Source organism: Ostrinia furnacalis, unplaced genomic scaffold, assembly GCF_004193835.3.
Source record: "Ostrinia furnacalis isolate ACB-3 unplaced genomic scaffold, ASM419383v2 OfSCF1126, whole genome shotgun sequence".
In the NCBI taxonomy this organism is placed as follows: Eukaryota; Metazoa; Arthropoda; class Insecta; order Lepidoptera; family Crambidae; genus Ostrinia; species Ostrinia furnacalis.
Genome location: NW_021131365.1, coordinates 127,634 through 146,301, shown reverse-complemented (window position 1 = coordinate 146,301; position 18,668 = coordinate 127,634). Strand labels below are relative to the sequence as shown.

Sequence of the window (18,668 nt, the reverse complement as noted above, 5' to 3'; positions counted from 1 at the left end):
GTGCAATCATCCACGGAAAGATCTCTAAGTACCTTCATATTATCTGAACAAACAACCTTAGTCATACAACTGAAAGTAACAAAAGAACAATGCCTCGGATTTTTATGTGACCTACCAAATGGTATAGTCGTATGTTCAAGTGCCTATTCTTGGCTAATTACAAACAAGCTTTTTATTATTAAAAACTCTTTATTTGTCTTAAAAACAATGCTGACTTCATAAAAACAAAACAAACAACATAATGAGATTTAAAGAAAAAATTACTTGCGTGCGCAAGCTTACAAGAAAACATAGCTAATTATTTCAAAAGTAACTTATTAACATTACGTAAAACGATCTCATAATAAATAACGTCTCTACCTCCCTTACACGGGTGTAACATCATAGTAAACACAGAACTCTTGCTCTTGCGCATTAGCACCAAATATAGTCAGCTCCAGATCACAGCAGCTGTACGCATCAATGATTAAACAAACAGCAGTATAACATATCGTTGAGTTTCTCTATGTATTTATCGGTCGGCTGGTTCCATTGAACGGTATGACATCAAGACATTGGATGCGAGTCTGCGACTGCTGTCATATCCGTTACAGAAAGCACTCATGCGCAACTAAGATGTTATTGGAGGCTGGTACTTACAAGATAACTGGAGACGCAATTACGAAGCATATGAATTTTTCATCGCATACGCACGAAGTCGGAGTTTTCAGATATTCTTGAAGATAAATTGATAGATTAAAATTAATTATGCCTTTCAGAAAGAAGTCAATTTTTAGTTCAACACGACACAAATGATACACATTGGGTCTAAAATGCCTTACATCCTGTGCCGTACGATGCACCCAGTATGCTTTCGTGTCATTATCAAATAACCGCCACTTAGGCATCATTATGTTTGCAATAAGTAGGTACAATTTCAATTTACTGTTACGTGTGTGACACAGCTTGGTTTTTAATTTGACGGATGAGAGCGTTGTATGGCCAAAATGAACGGTACGAAGAGTGCTGAATCCAAAGATACATAAATCTCTTTCGGTAAAGAAGTAAAGAGACAGAAGAATAGTATAGATGACTCTTTTCTGAAGCAGTTCTCTGTTCTTTTTCCGTACACATTGCTATGTACAATCACCATGTTTTTTTTAGTTTTGATGATTCATTAGGTGTACTTTTAAACTTTCGCCTTGCACGTTTCAATTTTATGATTCACTTGCCTAAGACCTTCTTTTTCCGAGATCATGGTTCCATTGTTATCTCAAATTTTACTCACGAAAATTCCAAGAAGCATTCATTGAAGTAAGTTGACTGACAATTGTGAACTATTAAACAATTTACGGGATTCGACACCCGTTTCGAGCGTGGCCTTAATTTAAGGTACGCAATTAGGTGGGCGTTTTTGTTCAAAATTAGTCACATAATAACAGTTGATTGTGTAATGGTCCTGATGGGAAATATTAAGATTTATTGTTGTTCTTTTGTTTTGTTGTTACCAGCAAGAAATAAAATTGACGTTAGTCCAGTCAATAAAGCATTATAGATGGAAAACTGTAGAACACAATTTCTGACTTCAGGACTTTATTTAGACTAGTTAGGAGGTGAACATAGCAAAAGTCCCCGCCCTTAGCCCTTGAGCCGGCGGGGAGAGGGGGGTTTAAAGGTGCCACTTTTCGGTTTTTCGCTTAATCCTCGGAAACTATGCGTCCTAGTGACATGACTACTTTGAACCAAAAAAAGCATATTCAATTTGCTACAGATGAGATAGACAAGTTTTTCTATAAATTGTATAGTTTTCGCGGCATCTGCTCTAGAAGGTCTGTAATATTGGAAATTTTATTTTTGTCTTACATGTTACTATCAGGAGAAAATCGACTAAATCAACATTGAGCAATCATTCTAGACATGCGGGAGCATGTTAAGCCTAGTTCCAGCGAGGGGACTACACCGTGCTTATATTTAGACGAATCACTTTGAGCCACTTTTGAGTCCTCATCACTCAAAAACTACTGTGCATTAACACTTCAAATTTGGCTCATGTGTTGAGACTTACAAGATATACATCAGTTTCAAATTTCATAAATTGGAACTAGGCTTAACATGCTCCCGCATGTCTATAGTGTTTGCTCAATGTTGATTTAGTCGATTTTCTCCTGAAAGGAACATGTAAGACAACAATAAAATTTCCAATTTTACAGACCTTCTAGAGCAGATGCCGCAAAAACTATACAAGATATAGAAAAACTTGACGGTCTCACCTGTAGCAAATTGAATAAGCTTTTTTTGGTTCATAGTAGTCATGTCACTAGGACGCATAGTTTCCGAGGATTAAGCGAAAAACCGAAAAGTGGTACCTTTAAACCCCCCTCTCCCCGCCGGCTCAAGGGCTAAGGGCGGGGACTTTTGCTATGTTCACCACCTAACTAGGCTAAATAAAGTCCCGAGGTCAGAAATTGTGTTCCATGGATTTCTCTCTACACCGTCGTTAAGGCATTCATTGACTGGACTACGTAGGGAGTTTTAAATTAGCGATTTATGTGACATACCCATCTGAAAAACCATAATTACGTAGGTGTATGGGGGCTCATCAAGGTCTAAGTTGGCTGATTATACACAGTACACTCAATAGGGAAAGATACAAAAAAAGTCAAAAGCCAAATATATTTTCCAAGGTTTAAATTTTTATGGAATATTATCACCACCAGTTTCCTCTTTACATCGTGCCGCTTAACATCTCTGGAGTTAACGTTAACAGGACGTTGTTACATCGCTAAAGCTTCATTGTCTTTACGGGACAAAGTATTAACCTCTTTAACGATCACTTTACACAACAAAAAGGCATTATAAGCCTCCGCAAGAATGCCATTTGCTACAAAAAAACAGGTGAACATAAAGTTCTAGAATGTTATCTGTCCACGACATTAGTCAGCGTTTTATGTGGACTTTCATTTCACACGGCAACGTACGAACGACAGCACATCAATCTTAACAGAGTGGGGTCTTATCTCGTACTAATACAGTCTATTTTGCAGCAAAAGTGTAGTCTTATGGTGTTGACGGTACACAAAAAATAAAAACATCTCATTTGGTCGTGTTTACGTTTCTTTGGCGAATGCATCAATCTAGCTGTCTCGATCGACGTGACTGATATGAGCACTCCGCGGGTACTCACCAGTCAGCGTTTCCCATTCTCTTCATCAGAAGGGTCTAGAAAAGTGTTTCTTGAACAATGTAGGTATCAATTTATGTCTTTGTGAGAAGTAATAGGTAAAAGTAGAGTCCGTAGTCAGACTACTATTTAACTAGGTACCAAATAACTTGTGTGCGTAGGACAGAAGCAAAGTTTGTAAATTCGCCGTATTTAATGATTCATTCATGGTCTAAACAAGTAAATTAGAAAATCGCTATAACCTACGAAATGCCTTTATCAAACGCAAAAAAATTCCTAATTTCCGATTTTGTGGTTAGCAAACGTTTTGATCTAAACAGAATTGTAACCTCAGATCAACGATCGTGCCCTTACTGCGCATGTATTTCAGTCAAGATAAATCTTTTCTCAAACCATAAAAAAGGTCGTAAATAAGAGCTGGAGAGCAATAAACTCGGCCCTTGCGCCTATAGATCATAGTTTTCGTGACGCGCGCGCACCTGCCGCGTGGCACGCGTCACGACTGCCCCGCTACAAACTTGGGAACTCACTTTCCCTGCCGCTTTTTGGGATTATTGACACCATTTTTTGGCAATCACGCGCATCACGTGTTCGAATTTCAAAATAATTGGAATTTCGGGTCGAGCTGAACGTACTGCTCATTGTTAGGAATTAGATGTAAATTGTCCGTAGCTCTACATTTTTTGTTATTGATTCGAGTGATGAATAAGGATTCATAAAATCTATCAACGAACAATTTGATCTATTTGATATCTTTTTATTAACATAGAGCCCTTTAATATAACCCAACGATATCATACTAAAACCTCATAAATCTTGCTATATGAAAAAATATTCTAACCGTTCATCTTGCGCAACCCATCTTATTTTACTGTAACAAGAATATGAAAAAATATCATCAGTCAAAAAATTGTTACGTAAAGCTTAAACGCCAACGGGGAATATTAACGGTAATAAATATAAATGAAATGTACTATTACATCTAAATATCTTTATCGCCATAATTATGTGTTAGCTTAACATAAAATTGTTATGTATTAACCCTTTGGCGGTAAAAAACTCAACTTCAAAATATTTGTGTAATGGAACATAAACAAGAACAAGTGAGCTGCCTCTATAATACTACATAATCAATTTATTGATGTTTTGTTTTGCAACTCAGTGTCCATAGGCACAAAATATACATAGGCTACCGCTATGTTTTGGCAACCATATCTTATTGATTGATATAAATTCCATGTTCGCACCAAATTATCTACGTATCCATTCTAATGATCTTACTGCGTTACAAATAATGTACCACTCATTCTAAAATTACATTGAAATTCATTAAGATTTCTCTTCAATTAAACTCGAAAGGTCCTATTGATTGAATCAGTTGTTTCCTCACGCGTTCACTCAGCTACCAATCAATTTCTTTCTCCATTCATAATCCATCATCGGATATGCAAAACAAAACATGCAACTGTAAAGCTCGCCTCGAATAGTTCCATAGATAACATCTACAAATCATTCATAATTGCTACAACACAGACAGAGGCAGTAGGCTTGACATATCTCAACATTTAGTACCGCAAAGACAACTGTATGTATAGTGTCGCTTTAAATGTGGATCAAACGATGACGTTTGAACATTCCCCAAGAGTAGGAAAATATAGTTTCTGTACAAAAGTTGTTACATTTGAGCATTAGAATCAATCTCAGTCCTAGAACATGGGTCTACATCACAGATAACAAACATTATAACCCAGATTCCTTAAAAACCTATAATGGATTGTCACTGTAAAATTAGATTACAATCTAACCTAACCCACTGTTATTTAAAATTCTACGTACTATACATATTAAAACTGACGGAGTTCACAATTTCACTTTGACAGATGCAACAGAAACAGTTGTAGTGAGGCTGCTGATATCCAAGTCTATAACGCAAATGCGCAAGCGTAATGAAAAGATCCGTACGCAAATTGAAAACTATAGAGGTTATTATTATAAAAAAAAACACCAGGAAAAAAGATGAAAGTAGAGCTTTCACTGGAACAATTAATTAAGCACTCTATTGAAAATCATCATCTATTGTCATACTACTCCAAAAATACTACCAAAACCTAGAAATTGATTGTAAGACTGATTTTCACATAAATCTTGCAAAGCATATAACGGATAATTCTTCAAATAAATTATTCATTTAAATAAAACAAGGAATAGGTTCTAATAAATCATTCTGTTTTTTACAGAAGCCGTACAAGAAAATGACAAGATTCCTAGATCAACAGGAACACATAAAATACACTACAAGAGATCAAGATAACGCTTAGGTGGTGGGGAAAAAAACGCATTTATCTGTGCTTAGCCGTTGAAAGTTGGAGATTACAGCAACCTGCTGGTTAAGCTTAGTGCACATAGGGAAGGCTACGGGGAAGACTAGGGCATACGCTTTAAACTACAAAATTATCGATCCCGGCATCCAAGCAAATGTTTGTGTAGATCACAACTCACAAGTTTGATTAAGGACAGGTGCTTATTAATTCGCAAAGCGGAGACACAGAATCACAGATTCACACCAATACACGGTATTAGCATTCTGAACTATTAAAGTGTAGAAAATATTTTCATAATTTTCGACTCTATCTATTTTAGAAGAGTCAGACTCATTTAGGAGAGTCTTTTGCCGAGCTTGCCGCTTATCAGATAATTTTCTATTTTTTACCAAAAGGTTTTATCACTTCCCACAATGGGTTCTGTACCTAAAGCTTTTATCGGAATGTGTGCAAATAGCGAGCGCCCTCGGCCAGCACAGCTCAGCACAGAATTATCAATCAAAAGCACCTCATTACGCCACCGGCGCCGGCGTCCCAACAGGTTCCTCACCTTTTTGCCATTAGCAAATGAGAAACCACGGGCGTCCTGCTAAAACGCAATTTATTTTGCGTGTGAATGCAATAAAAGCTATTTTCGAATGCATGTGAACGAACCACTGGAGTAATTCATGTATGGATTATCTTATCTAGAGTGCAAGGAAACTACAAGCTACATGCAGCATCGGGCAAGCCTGATGGACGCAGGATCTGTTTATCACCATCTTATTAAGATTTCTTGACTCGATTTGCATGCGTTATATCTTCCAGTAGCTAACGATCGTGTTGCTGCATTTTATAATGAACTTAGCGATGCCATCTAAAATATATTATGTAAACTGGTTTATTTATAAATATTTGCAATGTTAGTTTATGTGCTTAGGCGAGATTGTAACTACATATAATTCTTGCCTCTTCTGAAGAAGTAAAATGGTGGTTAGTTTCTGAAGCTTAGGTACGTTATGTCGAATTCCTCGTCACCAAAACGGGCAAGTATAATTATTAAATACGGCGATAATCAAGTAACCGCATAAAACTAATGAAATCTGTCTCCTATCAAGATGCGAGGAAAGCTTAACGTTAGCGTTTAATTGCTCATAATTACATGAGACGTAGTGTGTTATGGATAGATCGCGGCGATTCCCCGGTGAGTGCACAAATTGTGCTCGTGCGGGTAACGGGCCCGCGATAATCGGCGCGATAAAAAGCGCGGCATAACGGCGCGCGATGCGCTCCAGCCGTCATCGCGAGCAAGCCAGGGCTGACAAATAGTTTCAAATCTTAGGGAACGGTTAAAACTGGATGGAGACACTTAAATCAAGAAGAAAATCAATTGCTTTTGAAATGAAGTGTAAACTTTAAGAGAGTGCTTAAAATATTAGAAACTTAAAACTTAACAGCGACACTTAAATCCAGAAGAAAATCAAATGCTTTCGAATTCGAAATAAAATGTTAAAATACTTTATAGGCAGGTGTAAATCATGCAGAGAAGCGATTACGAGATATAGTTTGATGTTTTTTCTGAAATGCGCAAATGGTTAAAGTCCAGTCACCACGGTATAAACAAGCTACCTTAAAGATTTAGTAGGTACCATAGAATGTTTATCTAAGTGTCACAAATTCACCTTATGACAAAAATGTAATAGGGTGATCGCTATAGTAATTAGCCAATACATAGTTATTAGCCAACTTGCCTAAAATAAAAAGAAACAAGCCTAATGGAAGTTATTAAGAGAGAAAAAGAGACAAATATTTTTTCTGAGCAATATGCAGTCCAATGTAGTAAATATTTTTGTCTCTTACTTATTAACAATCCAATATGCCAATAACTATGTATAGGCCAATTACTATAGCAATCACCCTAGTTTGAATCATATTTTACAAAAATTACGAGTTTAGTAGATTTCAGCTCGAGGCGACAACCCTGAATGTGCAAACGCTGCGCCGGAGTATCATGACTTATGTTTGCACGTGAATTGTTTTGACAAAGAAGCTTTATTGGTCTTCCTAACGGCTTCAAAACCATTGCGACGGTTTCAAATATCCTCACAATTAATGTCAAATGCTAAATCTTCTATATTCAAAGCTGACTGACTCACTCACTCCTCACGAAATCTCAGAAACTACAAGTACTAGGAGTTTCAAATTTTTCATGGGGGTTCCTTTTAGAACGTAGGTGCTCACTAAGAACGGATTTTACGAAACTCCACCCTTAAGAGGGTAAAACGGTATCTACGAGGACGAAGTCGCGGGCGGCTGCTAGTGCTTTATAAATCTACACGGACGACGGAAGTCGCGGGCAAAAATGATATTAAATAATAAATTAATTAATTCAATCACACTTATTACCCCTGAAACAATACTGTTACATAGCGATAGCGTGCTCTATACCTTATTGTCTCTACTTTTTTTAACGCATTATACAGTGTGAGTCACGTTAAAGTGTACATATGAAAATAGATGAAACTAGACCTATTTTTATCGACAAAAAAGAGGTCAAAAAATTTTTGAGATTTTTTTTAAATTTTTTATAGAATTTTTTTTCTTCTAATTACTTATTGTAAAGAAAACGTAATAACTTTTAAACTAAGCAGTATATCCTGATAAAATAAAAACAGTAATAATGCTAAATAACAGGCAATACTAAAAAAATACATAAAATACACAAAAAATGCCAATAAATAATAAAAAATGACACTTTTTGAAAAAAATCTGCTTTTAAATTCGTGTTTTTTTGGTTATTTGATAAATTTCTTGAAAAAATGCCCCTATAACCGGTGGTTTTTATTACTTTGTATTATTTTCTAAAGAGATCCAGCACATTATCGACCGATTGCCTTAATACCCGTCCTGTCAAAAATTTTGGAAAGGGTTATGCATGGGAGACTAATGAATTTCTTAATAAAATACGATATATTATGTTCAGAACAAAGTGGTTTCCAAAAAGGAAAGTCCACGACTCTGGCTGCGTATAAACTAGTAAACAATATCATCGAAAACTTAAACTCAAAAACCAGCACCACAGCAATATTTTTTGACATGACGAGAGCTTTCGACTTCGTGTGCCATAAGTTGCTATTAAAAAAATGCGAACTATATGGTATACGGGGAATGGCTCTCAAATGGCTATCCAGTTATTTAATAAATCGCACTCAGCATGTTGAAATATCCGCTCTTGACTCTAACATGGAACAAGTAGTACACAAGTCTGATTTATTAAAGCCTAAAGGAGTTGGTGTACCGCAAGGTAGCATATTGGGTCCACTACTGTTTCTCCTATATATCAACGATCTTCCCCAAATAACTGAACATAAATGCTTTCTGTTTGCTGATGACTTATCGATCGTAATTCCAAATAATTCATCATTGGCATACAATGACGAAATTAATAGATGTGTCGACAATATAATTAAGTGGCTTGATGCGAATAATTTGAAAGTAAATATAAGTAAGACAAAATTCATTCAATTTTTGAATAGAAATGGTAAAAATAAAAAATTAAATGTGACATATAATAATACTAATTTGACGGAAACTGATGAGACTACTTTTTTAGGCTTAAGACTAGACAATCACCTCACTTGGAAACCACATATTAACTACATATGTCAAAAAATTAATCGCTTTAGATATGCACTCTGGAGACTAACGAAGCTAACCAACTTACAAACGGCTTTAAAAGCATATCACGGCTATGTAGCTTCCAATCTTAGATACGGAATTTTGTTGTGGGGTAACTCTATATCGATACAAAAAGCATTTATTGCTCAAAAGCAGTGTATTCGAGCAATCACAAATGTACCTCCCCTAACAACATGCAAGCCTTTATTTAAGGAACTAAATTTACTATCCCTTCCCTCTATGTACATTTTCGAAGCATGCATTTTTGTTAAAAAAAATCAGGATTTATTTATAAAAAAGAGAGATGTATGTAATTTTAGAACAAGATACCCTAATAAGTTAATTCTGCCACATATTAAAACAGATATTTGTAAGAGAAACAGTCATTCAATGGTAGCTAGAATATATAACAAACTACCATCCAATATTGTTGCATTACCTACAAATAAATTTAAAGGTCAATTGTTTAAATGGCTAGTTGATAAATGTTATTATTCAGTGTCTGAGTACTTGGAAGACAAAAACTAATATTATAATGAGTTGGAATGTGAATTCTTATGTATTTTATTGTATTTAATTTGAATTGTATTGTATTGACTTATATTATAATTTGACATTTTAATATTAATTCGATACCATAAAATATTTGTATGCCAGTAATGGTAAATGTGTTTGTACTTTTTTCCATATCAATTGTCATCATTTTTACCCACATTTTTACAAATAAAGTGATTTGATTTGATTTTGATTTGATTTATTACCTTCGTAAAACCAAAAATCGCATGTCTCTATCCCTATCACAACATTTGCTATGATCGTTTGAACTAAGCCTCTCCGGGCGCGCCATTCAACGCTTCGTTAACAACGAAACTGAAAATGGCTCTAGATTTACCGGTTATAGGGGCATTTTATGGAGAAATTTATCAAATAACCAAAAAAACACGAATTTAAAAGCAGTTTTTTTTTCAAAAAGTATCGTTTTTTATTATTTGTTGGCATTTTTTGTGTATTTTATGTATTTTTTTTAGTATCGCCTGTTATTTAGCATTATTACTGTTTTCATTTTATCAGGATATACCGCTTAGTTTAAAAGTTATTACGTTTTCTTTACAATAAGTAATTGGAAGAAAAAAAGTTCTATAAAAAATTTAAAAAAAAATCTCAAAAATTTTTTGGCCTCTTTTTTGTCGATAAAAATAGATCTAGTTTCATCTATTTTCATATGTACACTTTAACGTGACTCACACTGTATAACAAGGCTACAAAAACAAACAATGAAAAAGCTTTTATTGTTTGACGTAATTGATTACCTCGGTTTTTAAATCAATAAAAGGAATAAAACTGCAATGCCTACCTACATGTCTAATGATCACATAATGATTTGAGCAATCACAGAGTCGCAAAATGAAATAAGTCACTATAAAATAAATAACTTACGTAACAGTGGATTGAGGTGTTAGAAGTGAATGTAAAAGTTAAAAAAACGAGCGTGCCAGGTGATGAATTACAAAAAGAATAGAGAGGTAAGTTAATGCATCAAAGTAATTGATCAAATGCCCATCAAGCTTCGAAGCGTGTGAAAAAATGAAAGAGAAACTACGTACATTTTATAAATTCACTTTTTCGCTTAGTAATTTTGGTTTGAACCCGCTGATTATGTTAAAACTGACCAATAACTGACGTTTTCTTATAAAATGAATATCTTAATTATATTTGCTTAAAATACAGTGAGTTGTAATTATTATTACCTAATTAGTAAAGATACTCTAAGTATAAATCTCTATGTATCTAGTACTTATTCTTATCTAACTATTAACTTTTTTAAATAATATAAGAATAAACAATAATGATTAAATAGGATCTCAATATAGAAATAGGTTCTATCAATCACTTTTACATATTGACTACCAAATGACCACTAGAGTCTGATAACGGCATCGTAAACATCGATTTGGACATTATTACAGTAGCAATAAATCGGTTTATGCAAATCGTTTTGCTGAATTTGCAACAAAAAAACTTCGATCATTCAAATATGCATGAGATTCATTGATATACTAATTCTTGATAAAGATTCATTTCAAAATATATCAAGACAGATTAATCAATTAACGTTGTCTAAAAATATCATTCGCCGTCCTTTCTAGCCAAACAGTATTTAACATTTGAAAAGCGTAGGAAATAAACTTAACGAAGTATCGTAAGTTAAGACATTCGTATTCCGTGTGCATTGGGTCTCCGGTTAAATAAATAATTGATGTGTTGGATAACGTTTATACCATTAGATGAGGTGCGTCTAATTCCCTTATATGGCATTCGAAGGGTTAATAGAGGCTGTTGAAGAACGTCACATGTTGGAAAGTTAAATCTTTATTAATAATAATAAAGTGACAAGCTATAAACATTATAATAAAAGGCAAAAACTTTATCAAATACGGTTATAAGAGATATGCACGTGCGTGCATAATCATTAACACTGTTTAATGTAATGAAAAATAAAATTACGTAGTATTAATTAAACCGTAAGATACGAGTATTACCTACTTCTGTTACGACGAATTATAAATGCAGTCAAAACAGAACTTATTCCTAATTTTAAAACGTCCAGTATTAAATTAATAACAATTTATTGAAAAGCTTTAGAAACTCACGATTTCAGGATTACATAATAAACATATGTATTTTATCGAACCAACTGTAGCCATAGAAGTATTTATTGAATTACCCTTGAATATTAACACGTGGAAGGATAAATGTATCACCGTCATTCGTCTCTATCAATTTATTGTCATTGGTATTTACGTTTGCAATGTATAAATAGTTTTCCTCAATGGTATAAATAATTTTAATTAATGTGCAATCTATTACTGAAAAACAAATGAAATTTCATTTCATCTAACGTGCAATTCGCTATTTAAGGTTTTAAGTTGATAAGTTAACTGAAAACCACATGGTTTTAATTTCATTTTGTAATTACGATTTTCACATCCACTAATAATTCCTATTGTTCTCTTAGTCTAAGACTTTATTGGTCTTTATGACAAGTCGCTTTGTGACACATATCCCTAACTGCGTGATCGACTGTGTTAGAAAGTCCATCACTCCAACTATGGTTAGACTTTTTGTTCAGTGCTGATTTACAGCATTGGAAACATGATTGGAGTAATGCCACTGCGAGCATAAGAAAATTCCATAAATAGGTAGTATTTTTTCATGTGATTTTCTCCATATTGATTGAACGGTAAAGTATCGTAACGCGTTACATTAGTGTTTCAAATATTTTCACAGAATTATGCTAATTCAAACAACACACTTGTGAATATAATATAAAATATTAGGTATAAACTCAAGATTGTAGACATTTTAATAGACTCCAAATAAAACCAATGGGATATTTTCAGTTTCAAACATTCGCAATTTTCGGAAAAGGGTCGTATCGTTGCCAAGCCCTATCTAATCCAGTCTGAAGCTCGAAAATCATTACCATTCCGTTTCATGCAATATAGTTTCGGTTACAGCCGAATTTACTATCTGTTTTACGTCCCTGCAAATCGGAACGACGCCGTTTATCATATCGTGACACTTTTTACTGTCTCCACATCACGAATGCTCCGGTACCATAATATTACAGCACTGAATACTGATTATACCTACCCTACGAATTTCGCGAGGTCACGCAAGGATCGACCTTGTTTTGTAAGCCACTTTTTTATTTGATGGGGGTGACTGCTTAGTTGGGTAGTCGACCCAGATTTCTGGGAAACATATGGATTTTGTACGTATATTTTTCAGTGGTTAATGTCATAATGTTATTAATGATATGCCTCATTATTAAAGTAAAAGTTTACCCTATAAGTGAATAAGTTTGTCAGTAGAATAGTATTAATTCAGTCTTTACTGTTCGTCATGAAACATTAAATGGGTACGCAATCAGAACATGCTTGGACAAAACGAAGCATATCAAATTGAAAATCGTTGCAAAGTTATGACATTCAGACGTTTAGCCACCGCCAAAGTTTTTGCATGTAAACTTAACCTGCTACCAGTATGATATGCATGTCATTTGGCTGTTTCAATTTCGTTTGAACAGTTTTTGAAATCTAAAACTTTCAATGACACGAAAAAGAGCAAAATTGTATTAGTGTTGTAAACGAATTCGTTTTGTTGATGTTTTTTTGTTAAATAAATTTTTATTCAATTTCAGATCAGACTTAAGGAATATGTACATTTACTCCATTGTGTAATATTTAAAACTTCCGAAAGATTCTTCACCACTATCAAAACTTTTTGATGCAACTAAAGTGGGCATTACTACGCGCATGCCATTGGGGTGTTTCACCAGTGTTGTGCACTTTTTGCTCGATACCTCCAATGGCTGACATGGTACGGCACAGATTAGATAGCTTATCTAAACCTACAAAAAGGGAGAAACCCACAGCTATTTGTGGCCATTACAGGGCTTGATAGCGCATGAATCTAAACTATTTCGATACTGTTCTCTTATTTTGAAGAACGATGAAAAATATGTGGTTTAAGATATTTATTTTCTCAAAAGATTACAAAAATCACTTACAGAGAAAATACAATTCAACAAAAATATTAATTATGTAAACGCGCGAACACAAAAGTGGGTACATATAAAAACATTCACACGCCGAACATTCAACTGCTGATCGAGTTCGATGCAGGCGCTAAGGCCGCGGATACATTAACTCATTTACGCAATATACAATCTCGTTCACTATATCTAATCCAACGTTTAATAGCAAAAACTCAAAGACTTTAATAACAAATTCTTCACAGAACACGGTTATGAAAGTAAAATTAATACATCGACAGTGCTAACCCGCGTAGATGAGACCCAATTTCAGTTATAATTACCTCATTGCAAGAAACGTACAACGGTCTCGAGCTGTGTCGCGGATACCGCGTCGCAAGTTTTTATCGATATAAAAATTATCGATGCTATGTGGATCGTGTCGCATTTCTAAGGGTCTTAAGTTCAATGTAGAGCAAATTTTTATAATAGCAACAATTATGTTTCATTACTATAAAAGCGAATGATGAAAAGTCTATAATAGACTACTCTAGCAAAACATGAAAATCGAGTTAATACATACGGATCTTCAAAGCGACTCGTACTTGACGCGTTTTTTATATTAAACACCTCGATTGACATAAAAAAGCGTTTATCTGTGGCACGCGTGTTACTCGAGATTGACAAAGAAACAGGATTTTAAAATATCGGCCGAGAACCCAGCGGCGACAACATAATTTAATAAGACACAGGTATGTGCTCTAGCTGCACCTACCGAGGTAATAGAAAGTAGAGATAGGTCAGTTCTGTTTACCTAACAGAACTGGTGTTATTCTGAACTGGACATAAATAAATTAAGCCTTTTCAAGGAACTCTGGCTAAACAATAAATTAGTATTAACATTTGCTACTCACTGCCTTTACGTGAAAACTCAGATTTATGAGTAGGTTAAGCTTGATAGACTTTTATGTTTTCGTTTGTACTTATATTCACTTTTAGTTCAAAGACTGTTAAATTGGTTTAATGTGAAGTTTTTAAGGCTGCTCTATGACTGAACCAGTTATTTTATTACTGCCTGAAACCATAACTTTTACTTTGTCCCGTCTACGCAGTAGTAAATTTAATTATACTTCTTTTAACTCTTTCTTCGCAGCTTGAAGACAATGGAGATCTATTTGAAAAAAGTAGCTTACAAATGGGTCAATAAGATGGAAATTAGTTATTAAAATAAAAAACGTTCTACAATCAACAAATAATTGATTGATTACCGTTGTTCCTATTAGTTTTACTGTTAGTTTAGTTAATTAACATTATCTTGTTTAATAATTACTGCTAGTGCAAACAAATCTTAATCACACTTTCTTGTGTAAATCAACGGGTTCGCAGCAATACCTACTCATGAGGAAACTCTTTTAACTATCTTATGTATATTAAATATACTAGCTTATGTATATTAAAAATAACTGATCTGGAGAAAATAATAATTTATGAGTTATTAATGTAAGAAACGTTTCACTTGATACATGAACACGAGTGAGATTTATTATTAACTCGAAAATAATAGACTTTAGAATATATTTCCTCATAATCATAAATATTTTATATTCATGACTTGCAAATCTGTGATATTTGATTGATCTGCAACTTTTACATTTGTGCAATTTTTCTTTACACATTTTTATAATTAAGACTGTTTCTATTTATCTGTTCTTGACATTTCCAATGTCTGTAATTTTAAGTTCCCCGACTCTACACTCATTTTGTGTTACTTTGGGTTATTCTCAAAAACTACCAATTTTTATAAAGTTTTCACCAATAGTCTGAGGGATTATTAAAATTTTGAAGGGTATAAAATCAGTTCGCAAAAATCAGCTACTCTGAATCATTCCCTATATCTTGGAAATGTCTAGAAATTCCGATAGGGTGTCTCAAGGTCGGCCCTCGGATCCTACGCGTACAAATAGTTCTTGTAAGTCTAAGGGCGTCGGTGTCCGACCGTCTGTCCGTCAGACTAATCACACACTTCCTATGGATATGCTAATACTGAACCTTGGCACGCAAGTATTCGAGCCACCCCACGATTCGAAATGCCACACAATTTTACCGTGTTCGTTTTAATTTTAGCCGTAAACAGCTGATAGGTATAGGGTAATTCCAGGATACATGCCCCAGTGGGATAGGTGCCGCGATTTTAAGTACACTATGTTACAAGCAACTTAGCCTAAAGTTATAGTACGTATAATAGAAAGGGACCTCCCCGTACCACTTTTCGCCTCGCAAACCATCAAAGAGTGCGTTCGTTTAGCCAGTGAGAGCAAAAATCTTCCGCGGCCAAACCTTAGCGAGCGTCGAAATAAAATTGGTAACTGTCTTTTAATGGATAATTTTTTTGACAGCAGTAAAATGAAGCAGATTTTTATATAATTTGATAGACTATCTTATAAATTAGACGGGATAGCTATGTTTAATTCGATTTTTAGTGTTATTATATTTTTTATTAAAAAAGGCACCTATCCTATGCTAAAAGGATAGTTGCCTAATTTTTTTTGGGTATAGATGCCCTTAGGGCCATGTCCCAGGCACCTAGGGGCATCTATCCTAACCTGCTCTTTTTGTCACAAGTAGCAAGTAAGAAGAAAAAAAGAATGTAGTACGGCTAACCTTAGGAAAGTAATAAATAGGGTGCCATTCTGATCGCATTACCTTTTTACCCGACTTCGGGTGGATGTACTATGTACTATTTTTAATAAAAAATATTAAATTTCATTTTTAATTCATTTAAATAATAAACAATCTTAAATAATAATACTTGGCTTGTTTGATTACAAAATGCATTTGGTCCTTAGAATTCAAAAACTGTATTAACGAGTCATCTATCCCTGCATCAGGCAACTATCCTTTGAAGCAATCATACAGTGAGTCTTCTATCCCCCACATTAGGCTTCTATCCCACTTTTTAGAGGTCAATTAAAATGGTATTTACTCAGAATCGGTATAACTTAAACTAAAATAATTATAGTAATATCATAGACGAAAGACCAAAGTTTACAGATACTAAGATGAAATTGTTGATAAAAACTTACTGACTGAGTTACAGAGCTGTTTCAAAAAGTGGGGCATCTATCCTGGACTTACCCTATAGTTTCGCATGGGAACGGTTTGTTCAACTCAAAGAATTTTGGAATGTAACTTATTTGATTTGAGACTATGAACCTTACTATATTTTAAAAAAGACCTAGGTATGTAATGCTAATCGAATATAATTAAGCATTTCTACATATATTTAAATTTCAAAAATCTTAAGAATTACTCATACCAATTCAAATTCTATTTCTAACAATAGAAACATAAAGTCACCTCTAGACAAATATTTTATCTAAACAACCCTTAACCGTTTAAAAACCTGTTCACTCCCCAGACACAAATAAAACGAATACCAAACAAAAAGCTCAGTCTAAAGCTCAGTCGTTTGCGTTGCGTGCTTTCGGCGCTTTTTATTATAGACTATTGCCATATCGCATGTTCGTTCTACACACATTTTTATACGCGGTAACTATTCCTGATACGTTCGATCTAGCCTTTTTATGCCAAATATGTAATTGGGCAAGCCTGAACGTATGTATTTCCGTAAAGTTTATGCAATTTCATTTTTGCATAATATTTAGATTACAGCTAGAATGCATATTTTTAGAAGAGTTTGCGTTTTTTGAATTTACACGTATAATACGCTAAATGGTATAAATAAATATTACATATAGCTAGTAATTACATTAATTAGTACTGTGCTCAGTTTATAGAGCCGCGCATTAAATGAATAATACATTTATTTTAGTTTTGATTCCACATTTATCTTTTACGGAAAAAAACAGGATTTATAACTGTAAATGATATTATGTATTTCAATACTTTTCCTCAATTAATGCAAGCGGCGTATTCTCATCAGCGAGAATATTTTCTCGAAATTTCTTTCAGCCGTGAAATAGTTAATGTGGTCCAAAGAGTCGCGTGACCCACGCATTATCGATGTAGAGTTCAACGGACTTCTTGAAAACTTACAAATTTCGGTGGCAAAATGATATAGGCGAACATTTTATAGGATAATCGATAAAATATTTAAATAACTGAGATTTTTTATAATTAAAGTGTAAATATGTATTCAAGCTTTTAGCTTAATGTGTCAATTAAAAATCATAATCTTTATAGAGTATCGGACTACAAAATCGCACTAATTTCGAAACGTCTCTATTATTTTAATTCACACCAATAATAAAATAAATTAAATATACAAAACAAATATTTATAGCCGAATAAAAAAAATCAAAAAACCGCAAACACATTTAACCCTTGACCTTTCCCAAACAAAGATCCCTACAGCATCCCTGGAGGACTCACCTGTTCTTTCCGTGGCCGATCTTGTAGAGCTCGACGTGCTTGAACTGGGCGTAGGTGGCCATTGTATTTGATTTTTTTGTTCTGAAACACGTAGAATTAACACTCGAGAGCGGTCACTGCGCGAACCCGGTCTGCGGAGGGTAAGGACGTGCGTTCTCAACGGCTGCCGTCAGCTGACTGAGCGCGCGCGAGCCGGTACCCTCGCTTAAGTCGATGCGCGCCACCCTCCCGCGCTGGGACACCGCTGCGCATGCGCGCCCGTTTCCATGTTTTTTTATATTTTTTCTTCTTCCTTTTCCCAAACACCTGGTGGCCAGTTCGCTCGTGACATATGCCGGGCGGATGACTGGTGGCGACAGATGAGAACAGGTTAATAGGCATCGGTGATGGATGGGAACCGGTCGGGTGACGAAACTGGGCTACCGATACATTTGTAGAGAATTCGTATAACATCAAGGATATAATAATAATTGTCATGCACAATATTTTAGATAATTATGCATTTATGTGCAGCGGTGTTTTATTATTATTTTAGCCCCATTTGTCTCTGTCTAGCAAATTAATTCTATCAATAAGTGTCAATAAAATCGGACATATGTTT

The 18,668-nt window shown here is 34.5% G+C and overlaps 1 protein-coding gene across 4 annotated transcripts in view; it reads right to left on the bottom strand.

The window, feature by feature from the left end:
• The window catches only part of Jupiter (microtubule-associated protein Jupiter), a 168,734-nt gene that overhangs the window by 67,244 nt on the left and 82,822 nt on the right, over positions 1-18,668 (bottom strand). For 2 of the 4 annotated variants that reach the window (XM_028302406.1, XM_028302408.1), the window contains exon 1: positions 18,068-18,259. The exons of the other annotated variants lie outside the window; for them this stretch is intronic. In XM_028302406.1, the coding sequence (XP_028158207.1) occupies positions 18,068-18,129 (62 nt within the window). In that variant the 5' untranslated portion in view covers positions 18,130-18,259. Of the gene's footprint in view, positions 1-18,067; positions 18,260-18,668 lie in introns of those variants that run through there. 4 annotated transcript variants of the gene reach the window in all.